The sequence below is a fragment of the Elephantulus edwardii genome, unplaced genomic scaffold (genome assembly GCF_000299155.1).
Source record: "Elephantulus edwardii isolate Elephantulus edwardi_28Jun2011 unplaced genomic scaffold, EleEdw1.0 scaffold00051, whole genome shotgun sequence".
Lineage (NCBI taxonomy): Eukaryota > Metazoa > Chordata > Mammalia > Macroscelidea > Macroscelididae > Elephantulus > Elephantulus edwardii.
Window position 1 is genome coordinate 3,145,946 of NW_006399801.1, and position 21,255 is coordinate 3,167,200.

General features: G+C 41.6%; 1 protein-coding gene across 1 annotated transcript; it reads right to left on the reverse strand.

Annotated features, from left to right (window-relative positions):
• Nucleotides 1-13,577: 13,577 nt before the first annotated feature.
• LOC102868639 (beta-1,3-galactosyltransferase 5-like) lies at nt 13,578-14,513 on the reverse strand. Its single transcript, XM_006886773.1, has one exon. The coding sequence runs from the start codon at nt 14,511-14,513 to the stop codon at nt 13,578-13,580; it is 936 nt and encodes a 311-aa protein (XP_006886835.1).
• Between the last annotated feature and the right edge of the window lie 6,742 nt (nt 14,514-21,255).

Below are 21,255 nucleotides of genomic sequence, written 5' to 3' on the forward strand. Positions count from 1 at the left end.
GCACCTTTCTCCCAAGGAGTAAGGAGCTGGTGGATTTGAACAACTGACATTTTTGTAAGCAGCTGAATTCATTAGTCACTTCACCACATTTAGTTGTTTAAAAATTTTTAAAAACCTGGCAGAGTGAACACTGCACCAGGTTTAGGGTCAGGGATTTGGCCTGGGCCTCAGCCTCTGGGTGTTAAAAGAAAACACAAACTTCCAAACTGGCTTCTCACTCATAAAATAAGCATATGCACTCAGATCTCCAGATCCTCTTTAAGCTCAAAGTGTGACAATCCTATTTTCAGTTAAAATTGTCTTCTCATTTTTTTATTCAGTTGCCTTTATCTATAGGAAAATGGAATATGGACCTCAGAGCCCTAGGTGTTCTCTCTTTAACACACTTGCAAAGTGTTTGCAATAGAAAAAGGCAATGCATAGAATCTTGGGGCTTCCAGAATCATTGCTTAAAGGGTAAAAGCCCCAGTGCACAGGGCAAAAGGTATCTAGTCAGAGGAGTAGACTAAATTAGTCTACTAACAGGAGATGAAGAGCCAATTCAAGCAAGCACTTGAAATGAACGGATGTTTTAGAAAACATAATGTGTTGAAGACACAAACAAGTCTGTCTTTGAGGACGTGCAAAGGTGCCTCTCAGGTAAGGATAGTGTAACTTGGCCTCTCATACTTTAGTCATATTGTCCGGAAGGAGGAGGATCAGAAAAAGAGAAGATCCTCAGAAAGATGGATTGACACGGTGACTTGTCACAATGGTCTCGAGCAGAACAGAGTTGGTGAGGATAGTGCAGAATAGGACAAGATTCAGATCAGTGGTTCATAAAGTCTCCATGAGTCTTAGCTGACTTGACAGCACCTAACAACTATAGAGGCACCTCGAAAATTTGACTGGTGATCTGTTGAAAGGTCACAGCCTTCAAAAGCCTCTGGAGCAGTTCCACTCAAGTTGCTGTGAGTTATCAACTTATTAATTAACACCATCAGCAAAATTTGTAAAGAAGTTAAGTAATTGTGTTACAAGAAAAGTAGAAACAAGTATTTTGGGTGATTTTTATTATTGTTGTTGTTATGTGCTGTTGAGTCATGGCTAGTTCACTGCTGACATTCCAGATTTTCAGAGGCTGTAAATCACAGGGGAGGAGACTGTCCATCTGTCTTCCTTGGTGCAGCTGGTGGATTTGAACTGCATGCTACTGGTTAGCCGCTCAACTCCTTACCACCAGGTCATCAGAGCTCTGTTCTTTTGATTAGACCTGTACATAAAAGTGCAAGTTTGTGAAAAAAGAACTGATATTAAGTTTCCCATTCAAATTGCTGATTATATTTACCAGAGGTGTTGTCGATGTCATATATTGTCAAATCAGAACTAACCCATAGCTGACCTTCCAGCAGGTTTTCAGAGGCACTAAATCTCACAGGAGGCTGTGCATTCTTCTTCTCCAGAGCAGCTCTGAACTTGAACTCTGTGTGCCTTTGAGCTGGCAGCAAGCTCCTTACCACTAGGCCACCAGAACTTCCCTTCAGAGAAGTTTCCCTTAGGGAAACTTGCTCTCAGAGACCTCTCCAATGTTCTAAATATCAGCGGTGTCAGTCTAGAGACTAAGGTGGATCCAATCCAGGCCATGATCTCTGTAATTACTTGCTATGCTGATAACAGGGAGCTGGACAATGACTAAGGATGGCAGAAGAACTGATGCCTTTGAGTTATGGTGCTGGAAAAGAATAAGAACACACCATGGACAGCCAAGAGAACAAACATATCTATCACTGAAGAGGGTGAAACCAAGCTGTTCCTTGGATCCAAGGATTTTGAAGTTCTGTCTCACATACTGTGAACAGGTTGCCAGGAGGGACCAGTCCTTGGAGAAGGACATCATGCTTGAAAGGGTGGAGGGACAGCACAGGAAAGGAAGACCTCAGATGAAATTAATTGACATAGTATGTGGGGTAATGGTGGTTGGTGTGTTGGAGACAATGAGACAGGCTCTGCATAGGGCAGAGTTCACATTTGCAATACATAGGGATTACTATGAGTCACAGGTGACAGATGGCACATAACAACATTTTATAAAATTAAAATGTTAAAAAAAAATTAAAAAAATATTCTCCAGTTGTTTGTAGTTGTATTAGAAATTTTTTTCTGTCATCACAGGAGACTAGAGCGAGGGCTACATGGTGGAGGGGACCTGGGGGAGGGTTTGTAAAACAATGAAAGAATCTTTTCTTTTACTTTTCCATAATTTTTGGACTCATGTACTTATAACTTGTTAGTCAAATTTGTGTCTTCTAGGTTGCAACACCCCCATGATACATCTTCAAGGATATGAACATGTACAGCCAAGCACAATCAATAAGAGTGCATCTAAATTCCAGAATCAATCTCCATAATAGTCTATGTGTTTCCTACTGCCAAAGGGGCCCTTTAGAGTAGTGAGAGAAGATCTTCACCCTGAAACCCACAGCGTCCCTTTTCAGCAGGAAGTAGCTAAGAGAATACGCCATCCCCTTTTCCTTATGAATCAGGGTGAAGTCTCTCTCAGGGAGGAGTAATAGGGAATGGCAAAGGACACACTGACAAAGAAGATTAATCAGAACTGGCTTTGACAAGCACTGTGGCATTTGGACAAGAACAAACTGGGAGGAGGGTAGAGAGAATAGTGCAACAATGAATGAGTGGAAGCCCAAAATCTCTGTAAATGTTTATGAAAATCAATAAAATATAATTATAGAAAAAAAAAAGAAATTTTTTTTCTGCATCACAGGGTGTGTGTGTGTGTGTGTGTGTGTGTGTTCATCGTTCATTTAAGCCAGTTGTTATTGAATCAATTCTGATTCATGGCAACCCCATGCAGTCAGAGTAGAATTGTGCTGCATTGGGTATTAGTTAGTGGCTGATTCTTTATTCCCAGGTGTCTTTGGGTAGACTCAAATTTACAACATATTGATTAGTAATTAGTCCAACTTTTGACATCTAGAGACTCTTTAGTCCAATTTTTAAAAAGAAAAAAAACTCAAACTCATTGTTATTGAGTCAAAATTAATTCATAGCTGACTCTCCAAAGACTTTCTCGACTATAAATTGCACAGGAGAAGATTGTCCATCCTGCTCCTGGAAAACAGCTAGATGCAAACAACCAGAGAGGAATGGCCCTTGGATCAGCAGTACAACTCCTTATGGAGTAGGTCACTATAGTGCTCCTTCTTAGTTCATTTTGGACATTCTTAATCCAGCTTTATTGTTGAGTCAATTCAGATGCACTGAAAATCACAAGTAGAACTGCTCATAGTATTTCCTGGGCTATAATCTTTAAGGGATCAGATAACCAAGTCTTTCTTCTTGTGCAGCCACTTCGTGGGTTCAAACTTCTGACCTTTCAGTTAGTTTAACCATTATGACCCCAAGGCTCCTTAATTTTTTGTTGTTTTTAGGTACTATGGAGTCCACTATTTCTCATATTGACCCTGTTGCTATTGTTGTTATGTGCCGTCGAGTCACCTATGACTCATAGTGACCCTAAGTACAACAGCCCTAAACTCTGTTCTATCCTGTGCCAATCTCACTGTTTCCGACACACCTGCCCCCATTATCCCAGTCACTGAATTGATCCACCTCATTGAGGGTCTTCCTCTCCTGCCTGTCCCTCCACCCTCCCAAGGATGTCATCCCTCTCCAAGGACTGGTCCCTCCATGGAACATGCCCAAAGTATGTCAGACGAAGCTTCAGAATCCTTGTCTCCAAAGAGCAGCCTGGTTGAACCCTCTCTAGGACAAACCTGTTCGTTTTCTTAATAGTGGTATACTCAATACTCTTCGCCAACACCACAGCTCAAAGGCACCAATTCTCCTTCTATCATCCCTAGTCATTGTCCATCTCTCTGATGCATAGCAAGTAATTGTGAAGACTATGGCCTGGATTGGACGCACCTTAATCTCCAAACTAACATTCTTGTTCTTCAGTACTTTGGAGAGGTCTCTAACAGCAAATTTTTCCAACGCAATATGTCTTTTGATTTCCTGGCTGCTGATGCCAAGAATATTGTCAGTAGAGCCAAGCAAACTAAAGCTGTTAACAGTCTCAATCTCTTCACCACCCATCATGATGCTGCCAATTGGCCCGGCGATGAGAATCTTTGTCTTCTTGATATTGGGCTTCAATCCATATTGAAGGCTGCAGTCCTTGATGTTCTGCAGCAAGCACATCAGGTCCTCCTGGGTTGTGTCATCTGCATGACGCAGATTGTTGATGAATCTTCTTCCGATCCCGATACCACACTTCTCCTCATACAGCCCAGCCTCCCAGATAATCTGTTCTGCATATAGATTGAAAACATATGGAGATAGGACACATCCCTGGTGTACATCCTTCCCAATTTTGAACCATGCGGTGTTTCCTTGCTCTGTTTTGATGACTGCCTCCTGGTTCAAGTATAGGTTTCACATTAGCACTGTCAAGTGTTCTTGGATTCCCATTCTTCTCAGAGTCAGCCACAGTTTGTTATGATCGACACAGTCAAATGCCTTTGCATAGTCAATGAAACACAGATAGACATTCTTCTGGTATTCCCTGCTTTCAGCTAAGATCCATCTAACATTAGCTACAATATCCCTAGTTCCACGACACCTTCTAAACCTAGCCTGGACTTCTGGCAGTTCTCTGTTGATGTGCTGTTCCCTAAGAACAAGAAATCTAAACCTTGCCCTATCCTGCACCATCCTTATGATCTCTGTCACACTCGAGCCCATTGTGGTAGTCACTGTGTCAGTCCCTGTCATTGAGGGACTTCCTCTCTTTCACTGGCCCTCAACTTCTCCCAGAATGATCTCTTTCCAAAGACTACTGGTTCCTCCTGAAATATGCCCAAAGTAAGTGAGACAGAATGCTCTGGTAACTTAAGGGTAAGGAATTGTACTGCCATTGCAAAGGTACATTGTTTGAATCCACCAGCTGATTTGCAGAAGAAAGATGGGCAATAATTTCCCATGCAATTTAATGTTTCTGAAAAACACCAGAGGGTCAACTGTGAGTCAGTTCCAACTCCATGAAACACAACAAGAACAAGTCAGTGGAGTTCCACCATTCTTGTCTCTAAGAAGCACTGTGGTTGCATCTAATTCAAGACAAATTTGTTTGGTTTTTTGTCAATCAACAGCACCCAAGACTCTACCAATGCTACAGTCCAGAGCCATCAATTGTCATTCAGTCTTCCTTATTCACAGTCCAATTTTCAGATGCTTTGGAAGCAATTGAAAATATCATGGCTTAGCCGACTCACACCTTAGTCTTCAAATTTACATTCCAGCTCTTTAGAACTGGAGAGATTCTTGACAGCAGATTTCCCCAATGCAACATATATTTTAATTTCATGAAATCTGCTACAAGGAAGGTTGATTGTGAATCCAAGTTAAATAAAAATTGCTGGCACTTTAATCTTTTCTCTATCATCTTGTTGTCTATTGCTCTAGTGGTAAGGATTTTTGTTTTCTTGATGATGAGAAGTAACCCATAATGAAAGCTGTAGTCTTTGATCTTCTGCAGTAATTGCTTCAAGTTTTCTTCACTTTCTGCAAGCAAGGCTATGGCATCCCCATAAGGTAAGTCATTAATAAGTCTTCCTAATGCCACATTCTTCAGAAAATCCAGCTTCTCAATTTATTTGCTCAATATACAGATTGAACAGGTATAGAAAAAGGATAAATGAAATGAGCATGTACATCTTTCCTGATATAAAACCATGCAGTGTCGTTCCCTCATTCTGTTTGGACACTGCTTCGCATGAGCACAATTAAGTATTCTAGGATTCCTATTCTTCTCAATGTTATCCATCATTTCTTATGATCCACACACTAAAATGCCTTTTCTTAATCAATATAACACAATCAAATCTTCCTCCTGGGAGCCACTTCATGGGTTTCAAACTGCTGACCTTTCCATTAGCTTAATCATTCTGCAACCAGGGCTCTTTAATTATTTAGTCTTCTGTTAGGAAAGGAGTGCATCAGGGATGCATCCTGTCTCCATGCCTTTTCAATCTATATGCAGAACAGATCATTTAAAAGGCTGGGCTCTGAAGAGGAATGTGATATCGGGATTGGAGAAAGACACATCAACACGCAGATGGCATGTGGATTACACAAACCTTGCTTGCTGAAACTGAGGAGGACCTTCTGCACTTGCTGCAGAAGGTCAAGGACTGTAGTCTTCAACATGAATTGAACATCAACATCAAGAAGACAATGATTCTCACCACTGGGCCAGTTAGCAGCACCATGATAGATGGAGAAGAGATTGAGCTTGTTAATAGTTACACCTTGCTCGGCTCCACAATCAACACTCTTTGCCCCAGAAGTCAGGAGATCAAAAGATGAATTGCACTCAGAAAAATCTGCTGTCAAGGACCAGTACTGAGAAGCAACAATGTCAGTCTAGAGACTAAGGTGCACCTGATTCAGGCCATGGACTTCACAATTACTTACAATGCATCCGAGAGCTGGACAGTGACTAAGGATGACAAGAAGAAATTATGACTTTGAGTTGTGGTGCTGGAGAAGAGTCTTGAACATACCATGGGCCACCAGGAAAACAAACAGATCTGTCTTGAAAATGATGAAAGCAAGTTTCTCCTTGGAGGCTAGGATTTTGAAGCTCCATCTCACCTACTGTGGGCATATGGCTAGGAGGGGCTGTCCTTGGAGAAGGACATTATGCTTGGAAGGGTGTAGGGACAGCACAGAGAAGAAGACTCTGGATGAGATGTATTGATAAGTAGCTGGGGTATTAGAGGTAGGCGAGTTGGAGTCGTTGAGACTGACTCAGAATAGGGCAGGCTTCAAAGATCTTGTATATAGGGTGATATGAGTCACAGGTGACTCAATGGCACATAACAACAACAATTAGGAAATACAGTCCTTGAGGGTCTATGTTACAGACTTATTTATTAAAGAAACTTCCTACTAAAATAAGGTCTGGCTTTCAGCTACTAAACTCTTTCACAGAATTCACACTCAAGTTCACAAGTTTGATCTTTGCTGGGTCACCTAGAAACCATCCACATTTTTCATACATGAACTGACCAGGTCATAGGATACCAAGTGATAGAAGTACAAAAGTCCAGAGTTCACCTGCAAAACTCAAGATGTAAGACATTCCTAGATAGTTCTAGATTTTAAAACCTGAAATATTGACATAATGCTCTCTGTATTGTTATGAGGATGAAAATGTATGGTTCTTTACATGTGCAGTAAATTCTCACTCACAAAGACCTTAAAGGACAGAATCAGATGGCCTTGTAGGACTTCTAAGGCTGTACATTTTCACAGAAATAGACTGTAACAGCTGCACAGCAACTGGAGGGTTTAAACTGCCTATCCTTTGGTTAACAGATGAATGTTTTAACTGTACCACTAGGGCTCAGTTCTTTATATACAAGATATAACTAGATTGAAAGGTCCTTTTAATGACTCTTGCATCCTGAGAAGGGGACACACATGTATGACACACTCAGGGATCTTGTGGCTTTCTTTGCATCCCAAGTGGGTGTCAGCAGAGGAGACTTGCCAGATGAATTGGCGGTTTCTGATTCAGAGTCCACCGGCATTTGGGCATGCCAGAATTGTAAAATACTGAAATATTTGGCCACGCCTGTAGGCTGAGGGCTAAGGGCCAGTGTGTTGTGAATCTTGGTTCTACCTGGACTTTAGGAGGGCCTTTAACATCTTGAGGAGGGACACACATGTATGAAATGCTCGGTCTGCCCACTTTCTGTACACAAGTATCTCATGGTTGCTGTGAAGCTGAACACTGTGACATTGACGTGTCAAATGCAATAATGGTTACCCATGGTGGACAGTGTTTGGTGGAGCTCCCTGATTAAAAGAAGCTTGGAAGCAGGAGTGGCATCCACTTTCAAAATAGCTGGCCTCCAGAAACCCTCTGAACTTGGAGAAAGGATGAAAGCTATACATGTGTTCAGGTCTTTCATTCATGGGGTCGCTATGAGTTGCCTATGACTCAACAGCACTTAACAACCACACCAGCATAGAGAGATCAGTTGGCCTAGTAGACTGAAAGTGATGCTACCAAGCCAAAGGTGGTGACTTTAATCCGCAGTCCTCAGGCATGTCTTTAATTGTTTTTGGTCAAACATTCTTCTTGGTTGTATAGCCCTGGTCTGTCCACTTGCTGTACAGAGGTAACTTGTGCTTTCTGTGAAGTTGAACACTGTGACATTGATATGTCAAATGTGAGAATGGTTACCCATGGTGGACAGTATTTGGTGGAGCTCCCCGATTAAAACAAGCTTGGAAGCAGGAGTGGCATCCATTTACAAAATACCTTGCCTCCAAAAACCCTATGAACCTGGAGAAAGGATGAAAGTTATACAAGTGTTCAGGTCTTTCATTCATGGGGTCGCTATGAGTTGTCTATGACTCGACGGCATTTAACAATAACATTGATGATTCAATGATCATTTCCTCACAACTTGACTTGTTATAATTGTCCTGTAGCACAGAAATGATAACCAAAAGCTGGATACAGGTGAGGAAAACAGGTGGATGTTTTCCAGTCATCAAACAGTGTCAGAAAAGTGGTACCAAAGGCAACAGAAGTGGGATTGAGATCAGCTGTGATTGGCCGTGCACGAGGCTGGAGGACATGAAAGTGAAGACATAATATGATTCTATTTACATGTCAGTGTATGAGGTTTTCTATTACAGAGAAAAGGGGGGCCAGGGAATGAATAACTGTTGAATATCATTCCCAGATTTTTAGATGAAAATTTTCAGCCAAAATGCACCCACTTTCCATTTACAGATTTATGCAGAACTAGTGGGTTGGTTCAAACTCAATGGTACAGAACAACAATATATTAATTATATCTTATAAATCCTTCTTGCACTTGTCCACATCCACTTATTTTCTTTTAAAAACAATATTCTACAATGGTTTCTTGAGTTCCATACAACCAGTGTTAATTAAGCATTTACTGAGTACAAAGTAGTGGGCTAAAAATGTGAGCCATATTATTGACCAAAACAGACACAAATCTATTTTCCCAGAAAGCTCACCTACAAGTGGATGCAAATAAAAAAATAAAAAATTCATTATAAGAAATAGGTATTATAGACTTTGTGATGATGGCATACAATCAGGCAAGGTTCAGATCGGTTGTTCATATGACCACTAAGTTGTATTTGACTCAAAATCACCTAAAAATAACAAAGGCTTTGTTAGAAATAAGTAGAGTGAAATAAAAAAAAAATAAGAGCAAGGTAAGGAGACTTGGGGATGGGAGTTAAATGCAGTCACATACAATGTTTGACCTATGGGGTCTTGATAGGATGTGAGGAAAGATGTACCAAGCAGAGGAACATCCAGCGCCAAAGCCCTGGCATGGAAGAATGACTGCAATGTTCAAGGAACAGCACAGGATTAAAAAATAACCAAGGCAAATAATGACATTAAAGATAATTTTTTTAAATGCAATGGGAAGTCACTACAGGGTTTTAAGCAGAGAGGCTCTGGCTTAAAATTTCAAAGATTCACTCTGAATGCTATGTGGTGGAAACAGTAAAAGAATCTGGGAGTGGGGATGAGGGCACCAGCTAGAGGATGAGAGAGGATGATAGAGGAGAGTGGTTGGACTTTGGATATAATTTGAAGATAATCTTCTTAGGTGCAGTGACTAAGAGGATTTAAGGATGACTCCAAGATCTTTGGCATCAACCATATGAAGGCTGGTGTCACTATTACAGAGATAGGGAAGGCTGAGGATGGAATGGATTATGCAATGGGAGGTGGGAGGTGGGGAAACGTGTGACTTAGGAGCTCCATTTTGGATTTTCTCATTATCCAATGTCCAACAAACTGAAAAGCAAGTGAGGGCTCTGGGTAGGAGATCTGGGTGCAACATCAGTATAACTGAAATGTATAGTTGTGCAAATGGCTGGGATCAACAGAATGAACATAACTGGAGAAGGCTGGAGGACCACATCTGATCCTTGTACATTCTAGCACTAAAAGGTCAGTGTAGACAGAAGGAACTAGCAAAGACGACAGAAGAGGAGTACTGGTGAGAAAAGGAAAGCAAGGGCACTGAATCTTGTGGGAGTTAGTGATGGGGCCTCACCAAAGAAGCAAATATGTTACCAGCAGTGTCTGAAGCCAGAGGCTAAGTGAGTTGAGGACTGACTGCCATGTCCAGTCACGTGACACCACCATGATATGATATGATATGCACCACCAAGGTGGAGTGGGCAATGCCAACTCTGTCCACAGGGGATTTCAAGTCAAGTATTTTGAGTATGTTGAGTGGATAGTGACTCATAGCTGACCTTCAATGGGCTTCTGATGATGTAAACCACAAGAGGAGATCGTCCACCTTCCTCCCATGGAGCCACAGGTGATTTTGAGACACTGGAGAAACATAGCTTCTAGTTTAGAGCCCAGTCCCCAATGGACCACACCACCAGCCCTGCCTACAAGGATTTAAGGGCAATTTCATTGTTCATTGCCATCAAGTTGATTTGAGATTACATTAATAGCATTGGAGTATTTTGGGAAAGAATAGTGACAAATATTTTGGTGCACAATTAAAAAAAATTCAATCGAATAAATAAAGAGGAAAGGGCCTGAAGTAAAGATAAAACTCCTCTGTGAAGTTTAACTGCAAAAGGAGTAAATAAATGAGGCAGTAGCTACAGGAACCATGAGGTCAAGGGAAAACTGTAGGGTTTTTTTTAAGATGAGGAAAATAGTGTTTGCATGCTTCTGGGAACAATTCATAGAGGGCAAGGACAAGTGCAAGAACTGTGTTCTTGAGGACATGAGGGCTGGAAACAAAGTTCAAAATGGAGGAGCTGCTTTATGAAGTTTAATGGTTCATTTCTTTAAGTCACAGTGACAGGGAGAACACAGGAGCTCAGAAGCTGCAGTGGGTATGTGTCCTAGTGGGGACAGAGAAGTACCTGAAAATGCAGCCAATGCAGTGAGCACCCAAGTCCCCTGCAACACTGGAGTGGAGTAGAGGGTAAGCTGACAGCTAGGGAGACTCCCAGGGGCACAGTGTTGTTATAAATATACACAGAAGGTTGTGGTCATAGCCCTTTCCTGTAACTTTCAGCCATGTAACTTTGGGATCTCACTCACCACCAAAGGGTTGCTTTCAACACAGATGACTGTAAATCAAAACAGAAGGAGACTGGCCACATTTCTCCCACAGGGCTGCTGGTTTGGATCCACCAGATATGCAGCCTTTGAATTCGTGGTGAAATTTGCTATGGACTACACTGAAATTTTCTCTGCCTCAGTTTCATCATATATAAAACCAGAATAATAGCCTCCTCCATGGGGTTATTGTGAGTATTTAAATGAATCACTACACAGAAAGTATTTCTTTTAATATGAGGTAAATAGTGTTCATTGAAACCCTTCTTCTCCTGGAAGCTGTATATGAAGCTTCTGTGTCACCACTCCACAGCCCTGGCTCTTCCTCAGCCCTTGTTAAACACCTTAAAAGAGCCTTGTGCATTCTCCAGAAAGGACTGCTTTGTCCCTTTGTTAGTGAATTTATTGCTTCTTACCCCTCTGCATAGGCAAGATGGCCTCAGCAAACACACACTAGGTAGGACCCCGATTCCACTGCTAACCAGCTCCTGATCTTGGGGCTCATCTTGCATAAAAGTAAAGAAGGGACTGTCTACACTCCAAGGGCCCTTCTAGTTTCAACAATCATGAAATATATCACTAATCCCATAGCGAATGTCTTTATTTTATAAATATTGGAGAAAGAAAAGAGATTTGCAGAAAACCCTTCAGACAAAAAAGTCCAAGCAAGGCCCACTCCTGTTTCCTGTGATCCAAGGTTGCAGGCTGATGTCCAGAGCACCTCAGTTACTGCCCACCATGTCTGAGGGCCACAAAGATTCACATCTAACAAGGTGAAAACATGAGTACAGACTCAGCCCCACAGGCAGACGAGCGTGTTCACTCTCGAACACATCATTGTCTTCAGAATCTGAGGCTATAGCTCCAATGGGCCCAGCTCTTATGAAATATGGGCATAAAAAACAAGCTTAGATTCCACATTTGCAACCTGAGATTAGGCTGAGTAAGACAGGGGCACTCAGAGCAGCCAGAATGAGCAAACCCACCTGCCAAGCAGCAGCACAATTAAGACACAAAAAACTTTGTGCAAAATTAGGATGCTAGAAGAGCTCACTTAGTGGTTTAACAACGTCTTCACCAGTTTGGCAACAAATATATTTTCCTGAGTTCAGGTTAGGGATTTAGTCAGGCATGGCTAAATGGTGGAGCTGTGTGATACCTTTTCTTTAGGTACTTCATAAAGCCAAGTAAAACCAAAGTAAAAACAATCATTCCTGGGGTCAGCAGCAAGATGACTTTATTTGCTTGTGGTCCGAGAGCAGTTGGGAAGACGTACCACGTTGCCTCACACACCCTGGAAAACAGGCTCATGAAAACCTCCAGTGAGAAGAAACTCCAAACTTAAGTTGTTCCTGGACAGCTGAGAAATTCAGGTAAGATGAGCCTGGGTCAGGGTGGAGAAGGTACGGAGGGAGACACCTTTTACCAGGGCCTGGATGTGTCCGGGTTCTTTGGCATAAGTGCAACTGAAGCCCAGCTGAAGTTCCCAGAATCCTGCACAGACCATTTCTTGTGCGCAGCTGTCTTTTTCATTTGTACTGAAAAACTGAAGTACTCAAAGGGCTGTGGCTAGTTCCCAGGGACCAAAGAACAAACAAGTGAACCCCCCAGTCAGCTCTGAGAAGTTGTCCTGCATGATGAGGAGAGCAATGCACTGGGGGTGTCTGACAACAGCTGGGCCTGCAGGGATTTCTCAGCCCATGTTACAAAAACCCATTTCTGTCGAGGACAGGACACTTCCTGTGAGGGGAGCCACAGTCCCTGTACTGGTACCTTCTGAGGTGTGACTGTGGTGTGTGTGGCGTGCCAGGCTGCTAACAGGGACTCACAGACCCATCTCAGAGCATCAAGTGGGAAAGCTGGGGGTGAGTTTTGTCAAGCTAAGGTTAAAACTCAAAAATGTAAGGACTGGGAATTATGAAGGGGATTTAGAACAAAATAGTTAAGAGCAGAAACTTCTCTGTAAGCCTCTGTTCTCATCATTTTCTCCCACAAGGGGCAGGGGAGGATTAGCTTCCCATCCTGCTCCACGGTGAGCTAACTAGGAGCATCAGGATGGACCACTGTGCCTCACTGAGCCAGATTCCTCATCTGCAAAATGTGGATGGTAATTTCCATCGCTTTGTATGGATACCAGTCATTGAAATGGGCCAGTGCTATGAGTCTGCTCAACACTTAAAGCAATAATGAAGGTCCTCAAGAGATGCTACTGATTATTTCTTGGGGCACCATGTAGAATTCATCAGTGATCACATTTATGAGTGTGTTCTAGTTTGCATCTGCAAGATAGAAGGCTATCTTCCCCCTCTCTCAAGTATTTACTCCCTCCAGTGACTCTCAGCACTGCCATCCTTTAGCTATGACAGTCACTGTGGTGCTCTGACATTTGTTCAGCTATGCCCTTTGGCTCCCTTCAAACAACTGGGCACTTCTGTCCCCAGGAATTCTCCAGGGCCTGCCAATAAATCAACATTTCTGGAGGCTTGATAAAATGGCAGGCCACAATTTTCTTAAAGCGACAAGTGGAGAAATGCAACCCCTCAGGGAAAAAGGTCTCCTCTGAGTGAAGTTTCTCCAGCTTAATGTTCAGTTTGGCCAGGCAGAGCCCCACAAACACATCTTCTAATTTAATGAAGGGAACACTCTCAGAAACATTATACACCTGGCTCGCAATGTCACTAGAAAAAACATACCCCGTGCCAGAGCAAAACGGTGGGTACTTGTCCCAGGGATACTCATGTTTACTGACAAACCACTTACTGAACCTTGTTCTAATTGGGAATTCATTCATTTTTAAGAAGCCCGTAAAAAACCTAGTTGTTCTGTTTTTCTTCAGTAGTAATTCAGTCAGATAGTAGACATTTACAAACATATCTGAATCTGTCTTCATCACAAAGGCAGCCTGAGGGCAGAAGTGGTGGACCCATTCCATGCCCATCATGGTCTTCAGAGTCAAATTGAAATAGACATCCACAAAGTCCTTCTGGATAATGTCCTGATGTTGTTGACCTTCATAGGCCACCGCTGTCATTTCATCCTGTTTGGTTGCAGCACCCAGGAGAAACAAAGTTTTTATTCGTTTTCCCTTCACAACCTTCTCTTTTCCCCAGGTATGCCTGATGGCCATGCGAGCAGCCAGCTGACTATGTGAGGAAGTCACCAGCAGGACAAGGAAAGGCGGGTTCTGCCTGCAGTCCACTTCCGGGAGCTGAAGGAAGATCCCACTTCCTTTCTTGAAAACAAATCTCTCTTCTTTAAATGGAGTTACATTGTACTTGCTAACATACAAGCAAAGGGCTCCCAGAAACAGAAGGAAAATATAGACACATCTCATCTTCACGTAAGCCATCTGCAAGAAACAAAAATCCAATGATTAGTTCTCAGGAGCATGAAGGCATATGTGGTTTTAGCTTTGAATGGCTAAGGTAGGGGAAGAGATAGCTCCATGGTTCAAAAATAAGAAGCCTGCCGCATAAACAAATGGAATTCCAATGGTCAAAAAGTTGACCATAGAGGATTTTAAGGCCTGTCACACTGCTCTTGGCTCTGCCTCTGGCCAACTTTAACCTACGGGAGCTTCAGATTCCTTGTGTATTAAATAAGAAGGCACCAGATTTCTCACTAGTTCTTTCATTGTCCATCATCTTCCTTCTGTGAATTCATGACGAATTTCAGGCAGATCTGCAAGATTAGAAACCACATGTCTGCACCTACATGTATAGACTATTTACATTTCTTCTCTGATCTAATTATTCATCTTTGCTCCCAGAAAGAAACGAGGTAAGTTTTCCATTTGTCTCTGCCAGCACTCAAGCAAACTCACGTGTTAAAGAAACAGAAAATCATACTCTTTTGCTTTTGCCATTAGTTGAGTTTTGAATTGCCAACCTTGAAATTAGTACCATCTGTGCTTCCATCTACTGACAGGAGCTGTTATTTATTTCTTCAGGTTCCTGCTTACAGTCGCCTATATGATTCTTCCATTTCTGCTCTCTTATCCCTGCTATTTTCAGTAATTTAGGATCATGGATGCTAATGTTGTTAGAAAGGATATAACTCACTTTTGGCTGAGTAAGATGAACTGATGATTGAGAGCTATGTAGGCCCAAAGATGAAATCCGTTTTGAAGAGTTTTTAGTATAGGATGTTTGGCACCATCAGGCTCTGGGCATGGTTTGTTTCCCAAAAATGATACTCTTTTTTTTTCTTCCCCAGGAATCACTAGAAGGGAAAACAGGGAAAAATGTCATTCAAATCACACACCTTAGACTAGGCTCACACCTCTGTTCCTGATTTGTGCTCTAGTGCTGGTTCACTACATACCTATCCAACTCTGAGCCAGCACAGTGGGCTCCACATCCAGCTTGGTTTTCTCATCTGTAAAATGGGGATGATGATCAAGGCAAATTCAGTCCACTACTTGGTTCACTTGTCCACAGAGATTATAAAAACTAAACCCAAACCCACTACTGGCATGTTGATTACCATTCATAGTAGCCCTACAAGACAGAGTAGAACTACCTAGTGGTTTTGAAGGCTTCCCCCCCCTTTTCTAGTATCATTATTGGTTTGCACACAATAATTCATACACATTATTTCATGCCTGTACGTGTTTTAGATCATTTTTTATTTACATCGTGTTTGATTTATATACATGGTTGTTGTTGTTGCTACTGTTATGTGCCGTCGAGTCGTTTGCGACTCATAGCGACCCTATGTACAACAGCCCTAAACCCTGCTCTATCCTGTGCCGATCGCATTGCCTCTGACACACCCATCCCGATTACCCCAGTCACTGAATCAATCTACCTCATAGAGGGTCTTCCTCTCCTGCGCTGTCCCTCCAGCCTACCAAGCATGACGTCCCTCCCCAAGGACCTGTCTCTCCTTACAACATGTCCAATATTCCATTTTATATACTTAATTACTATTGATCTATGTCTATTATTAACCCGTCTTTTCAAGTACCCATTGAATCCTTCCTCTCCACCCACTACCTTCTGCTATCCTAATGTTTTTCCTCCTTCCCCTTTTTCCACTCCCTTTCCCCTTCTCCTTCCAAACGTTTATGCCCATCTTGCTCAGGTAACCTTCTATTTTTACCATAATAGTCTTATGCAGTGTTTGCCCTTGTGAGGCTGAGTTCACTCAGCATAATTCCTTCTAGACTTTCCTACATTATATTAGGAAAGTATTGTTCTTTAGTGCTACATAGTATTCCATTGTTTGAACACATAACAGTTTCTCAATCCATTCTTTGTCTATAGGCATTTGGACTATTTCCACTTTAATGCTATTGTGAACAATGCTGCTATGAACATAAGTGTACATATCTCGGTTTGTGTCTCAGCTCTAATTTCTTTCAGGCATATGTAGAATAGCTAGGTCATATGGGATTTCTATGTTCAATTTTTTGAGGAAATGCTCACGTGCCTTCCAGAGTGGTTGCACCATTTTACAATCCCACCAGCATGACAGTTTAAATCTCTCCACAGCCTCTCCATCATTTATTGTTTGCTGTTCTATCTAACTTTGCTACTGAGGTGAAAGGGTACTCCTTTGTTGTTTTGATTGGCATCTCACTGATTGCCAGTGATTTTGAATAGTTCTTCATGTGTCTATCCAAATGTCCTCCTTTATCAAGAATCTTTTCATGTTTTCACCCACTTTGCTACTGGGTTATCAGTCGTGTGGAGGCTCTGCAACATTCTATAAACTTTCATGAAGACCTTGTCTGAAATGTCATTGATGAATTTTTTTCCCAGTCTTTAGACTTTGTTCTCAGCCTATTGGGGAAAGTTTCTTATGCTCATAAGGACTTTATTTTTAGAAGGTCCCATCCATCAATTTTATCCTTTCCTGTTTGTGCCTTTCTGGCTATATTTGCTAGCCTATTCGTGCCATAAGATCTATCTTGAGTTTATTATTGTGTGTGGTGTGAGATGTGGATCCTGCTTTAGCTCTCTGCAGGAAGAACTTTCATTTTTCTAGCACTATTTGTTGAAGAGGTTGTTATTTCCCCATTTGATAGATTTTGTTTCCTTGTTGAAAACCATTTGACTGTAGGTAGATGAATAATTTCTGGGCTCTTAATTCTCGATTCTGTTCTATTGGTATATGTATCTGTTATTGTACCAGTACTATGCTGTTTTGATTATTACAGCTGTAGAGTATGTTTTGCGAACAGGGAGTGCTGTATCTCCCACTTCATTATTGTTTTTCAAAAGTGTTCTGCTTATTCAGGATCTTTTTTCTTTCCAAACAAACTTGCCAATTGACTTTTCTCTTTGAATAATGAATTTGGTATCTGTTTTGGTATTGTGTTTAACATGTAGATTGCTTTTGGTAGGATTATAATTTTCAACAGGTTGAATCCTCCTATCCATATTGTTGTTGTCTACCATTGAGTCAGAACTGACCCATACCTGACATTCTAGTGGGTTTTTCAAAGGCAGTTAATTGCACAGGAGGAGAATGCCCATTTTTCTTCCATGGAGCAACTGGTGGACTTGAAATGTGTGCCTTCGAGATTGTAGCACAACTTATTGCTACAAGGCCAGCAGAGCTCCCACAGGGAATATTATTCCCTTTACTTAAGTCTCTTATTGCTTCTGGCAATAGAGACTTGTAGTTGTCCTTATAAAGAGGTCTCTTGTGTCTCTAGTTAGGTTTCTTTGCAGGTCTCTTAGTTTTGTAAATGTTATTACATTCTGGGTTCCCTTTTCCATATTTTCTTGTAGAAAAATGCCACAGATTTTTGTATATTGATCTTATATCCTGCCACTCTCCTAAACAGTCCTACTAGGTCTAATTATTTTGTGAGACTTTGAGGGTTTCTTCCTAGCCTATCATATAGATGGGCTTGGAAATATGGCCAGAAATGCATAACCAGAAAAGATAAAATTGATTCTTCTAAAGATTACTTTCCTGTGTTCTAAAATAACTTTTTCCAACAGAGTGAAAAGAAACCCTACAGACTGGGGAAAAACATTTGCCAATGATATTTCAGACCAGGGTCTCATAACAAAAGTTTGCAGAGCACTTTAGGGCTTCTATACAGAAAAGACTGATAATCCAGTAACAAAATGGGCAAAAGACATGGAAAGATTTTTCGCAAAGGAAGACATTCAGATGGCAAACACATGAAGAAATCGTCAAAATCACTAGAAATAAGAGATATGCAAATCAAAACCACAAAGAGATACCGGCTCACGTCAGCAGCAGTAGCAAAGTTTAACAGAACAACAAGCAATGAACTTTGGAGAGGACATGTAGAGATTGCAACTTTCATGTACTGCTGGTGGGATTGTAAATGGTACAATCATCCTAGAAAGCAGTTTGGCATTTCCTCAAAAAGCCGAACATAGAAATCCCATATGACCCAGCTAGCCCAACAATAAGAATATGAATATATCCCAAGGAAAATAGAACCACGACATAAAAGGAGATATGTACACCTATCCTCATAGCAGCATTATTCATAGTAGCAATAAAATGGAAATGGCGTAAATGCCCATCACTAAACAAATGGATTGAGAAGTTATGGTACATTCACACAATGTTATACTATGTAATATTATGCTAAATGAACTACCTCAGTTTTATGAGGACAAATGCTGCATAAGACTGTTATTGTAAAAATAGAAGGATATTTAGTAAGATGTGGATAAAAGTCCACAAGGGGAAAAAACAGGGGAGCAAGGGGTGGAAGGTGGGGAGGGAAGGAAATCACTAGGATTACAGATTTGGGGGGGAGGGGTGAAGGAATTGGGAAGGATCCAAGGAGACCTGAAAAGATGAGGTAATAGTAGGCATAGATCAATAGTGATTCATTTTATAAAACACAAGATACACACGTGAGCATTTAAAACACATGAGAAAGAAGGAAAGTATAAACACAGTGCACCCTGATTATGTACAATGTATACAAATTACACATGCAAACCAATATAAAATAAAAATAAAGTGGAGGGGGGAAAATTATCACTGTAGTTGTTGTGTGCCAGTGCGTCAATTCTGACTCTTAGAAATCTTGTATGACAAAGTAGAACGACCCTATGGGATTTCTAGCCTGTGATCTTCACCAAAGTGGATTGATGGGTTTTTTCCTGGTGGACCAGTTTGGAACTGCCAAGTTTTTGGTTGGCAATCAGGCACTTGCCTATTTGTGCCATCAGGGAGCATTAAATTCACCATGAAAGTAATTAAACCATCACAGAGCTTCCCCCTCTCTCCCCATTAGCTATTGCTCCAGGATCCTTTCCCTGGAGGCACTTCTTAGCCAAATTCTTGTTCTTCTCAGCTCCCTCTGGGGTTCCTTTATGACTAAAGTTCCAATCACAGTGGGAGACAAACTGAAGACAGGAACCCCATGGATCCCGGCTACCACCCCTGAGCTGTGGTGGTAGGAATTCCTTCTTTCCTCCTTTGTGAAGGACTGATTTGTAAGGCTGGGTGTTATAAATTGATGATACACTTGTTCTAAGACAAAAGGCAAAGAAGCAATGTTAGGGTTTAAACTAAGTCCCCTAAATTACATTCTGACTTGACTGGGCCATGATTCTCAGTTGTATCTAATTATCCTCTGCCTTGTCGTGTGCTGTAATCTAGTCTCTGTGTTGTTTCAATAAGAGGGCTAGTGTTATGTTAATAAAGCAGGATGCAATCTACATGGTCAGGGTCTATCTTAAGTCAATCACTTTTGAGGTAAAAAAGAGATTATAAACAATAAGCAGAGATTGGGGGGATGGTGGTTGAGGGAGGCAGAAAACCTCAGTACCACCAAGAAAGGAGATGCAGAAGAATATGTCCGTTAGACCTACAGTTTCTGCTAGCAAAACCTCCCAGAGTCCAGAAAAGATCAGTGTCAAGATACAAGGAGATCCCTGAAGAATTCTGGGCCTTCACACACTGAAAGGAAATAAGGATATTCCTCCAAAAGCAACAAAGAAAGCTTTTCCCTAGAGTGAGCTAGCATCATAAATTAGGACTTGTTGTCTCCTAAACTATGAGAGAATAAATCTGTTTGTTAAATGCACCCACCTGTGGTAACTGTTGCAGCAGCACTGGGATCCACAGATTATTTTGATAGGGAAAGCGTGCCAGAGTCAAAATGCATCCCCTACTCCAGGACATCTGAAACAGAAACATGAACACTAAATGCAAGAGGAAGATCATATTTTGTCTTGCTTCATTTCTTGGGTAACTTTGCTCTTTTTCAGTTGTTACTGCAGTAGCAAACCTCATGTCCTCACTTCCTGAATGTGCCTTTTCCTAGGACACTCTGAAGAAAAGAAAAACCAAAAATATCTGTTTCTGTTGAGTCAGTTTGACACACAGACACCCCATGAATTACAGGGAGAGCTGCTGCTCAGAATTTGCTTTCCTAGTGCAGACAGATAGGCCTTTACACCAAGGCTTTGCTGGGTGAATTCAATGTGCCAACATTTAGTAGGTCAAGTACAAACTGTTATACATATATGTATGTGTGAATATATGTTCTTGATGGTTCTATTTCTCGAGAGAAATAGATTTGGGGCACAGAGATTCTGATTACATATCTAGAGCCTGGGCATTTTAAGTAGTGCTGGGGCTCAAATCTGGCTTACCTCCTTGACAAGCACCTGTGGGTAAGAACCAGCCAAATGTGGGCACCACATCATGAATGAGTGAGGTCAAAGCCCTCACATCAGCATATTTGGCTCGATTTTTCTTTGGATCTGTTTGCAAAGACTAAAACTGTCTTATCCCCAGGGGAAGTGAAGGAAAGCTTGACAGCCGTAGCAGAAGAATGAACATATTCTCACCATTTGGGATAGAGAAGAACATGACCTGGTAGGTGAGGTGTCAAACATGAGCATGTCTCATCCTCCTCGAGCCCCTATCAGCATGCCATCTGAGAGTGCTTCTCAAAGAAAACACATTTTACCAAATGGGCTTTAACAAAACTAATAAGGTTTTAAGGAGGGACCAGTCCTTGGAGAAGGACATCATGCTTGGGAGGGTGAAGGGACAGCACAGGAGAGGAAGGCCCTCTACGAAGTGGATTGATTCAATGACTGGAATAGTGGGGGTACGTGTGTTGGAGACAG

Bases quoted from the DNA above. Each gene is read 5' to 3' on its own strand.
- LOC102868639 (XM_006886773.1), bottom strand. From the start codon at position 14,513: ATGGCTTACGTGAAGATGAGATGTGTCTATATTTTCCTTCTGTTTCTG.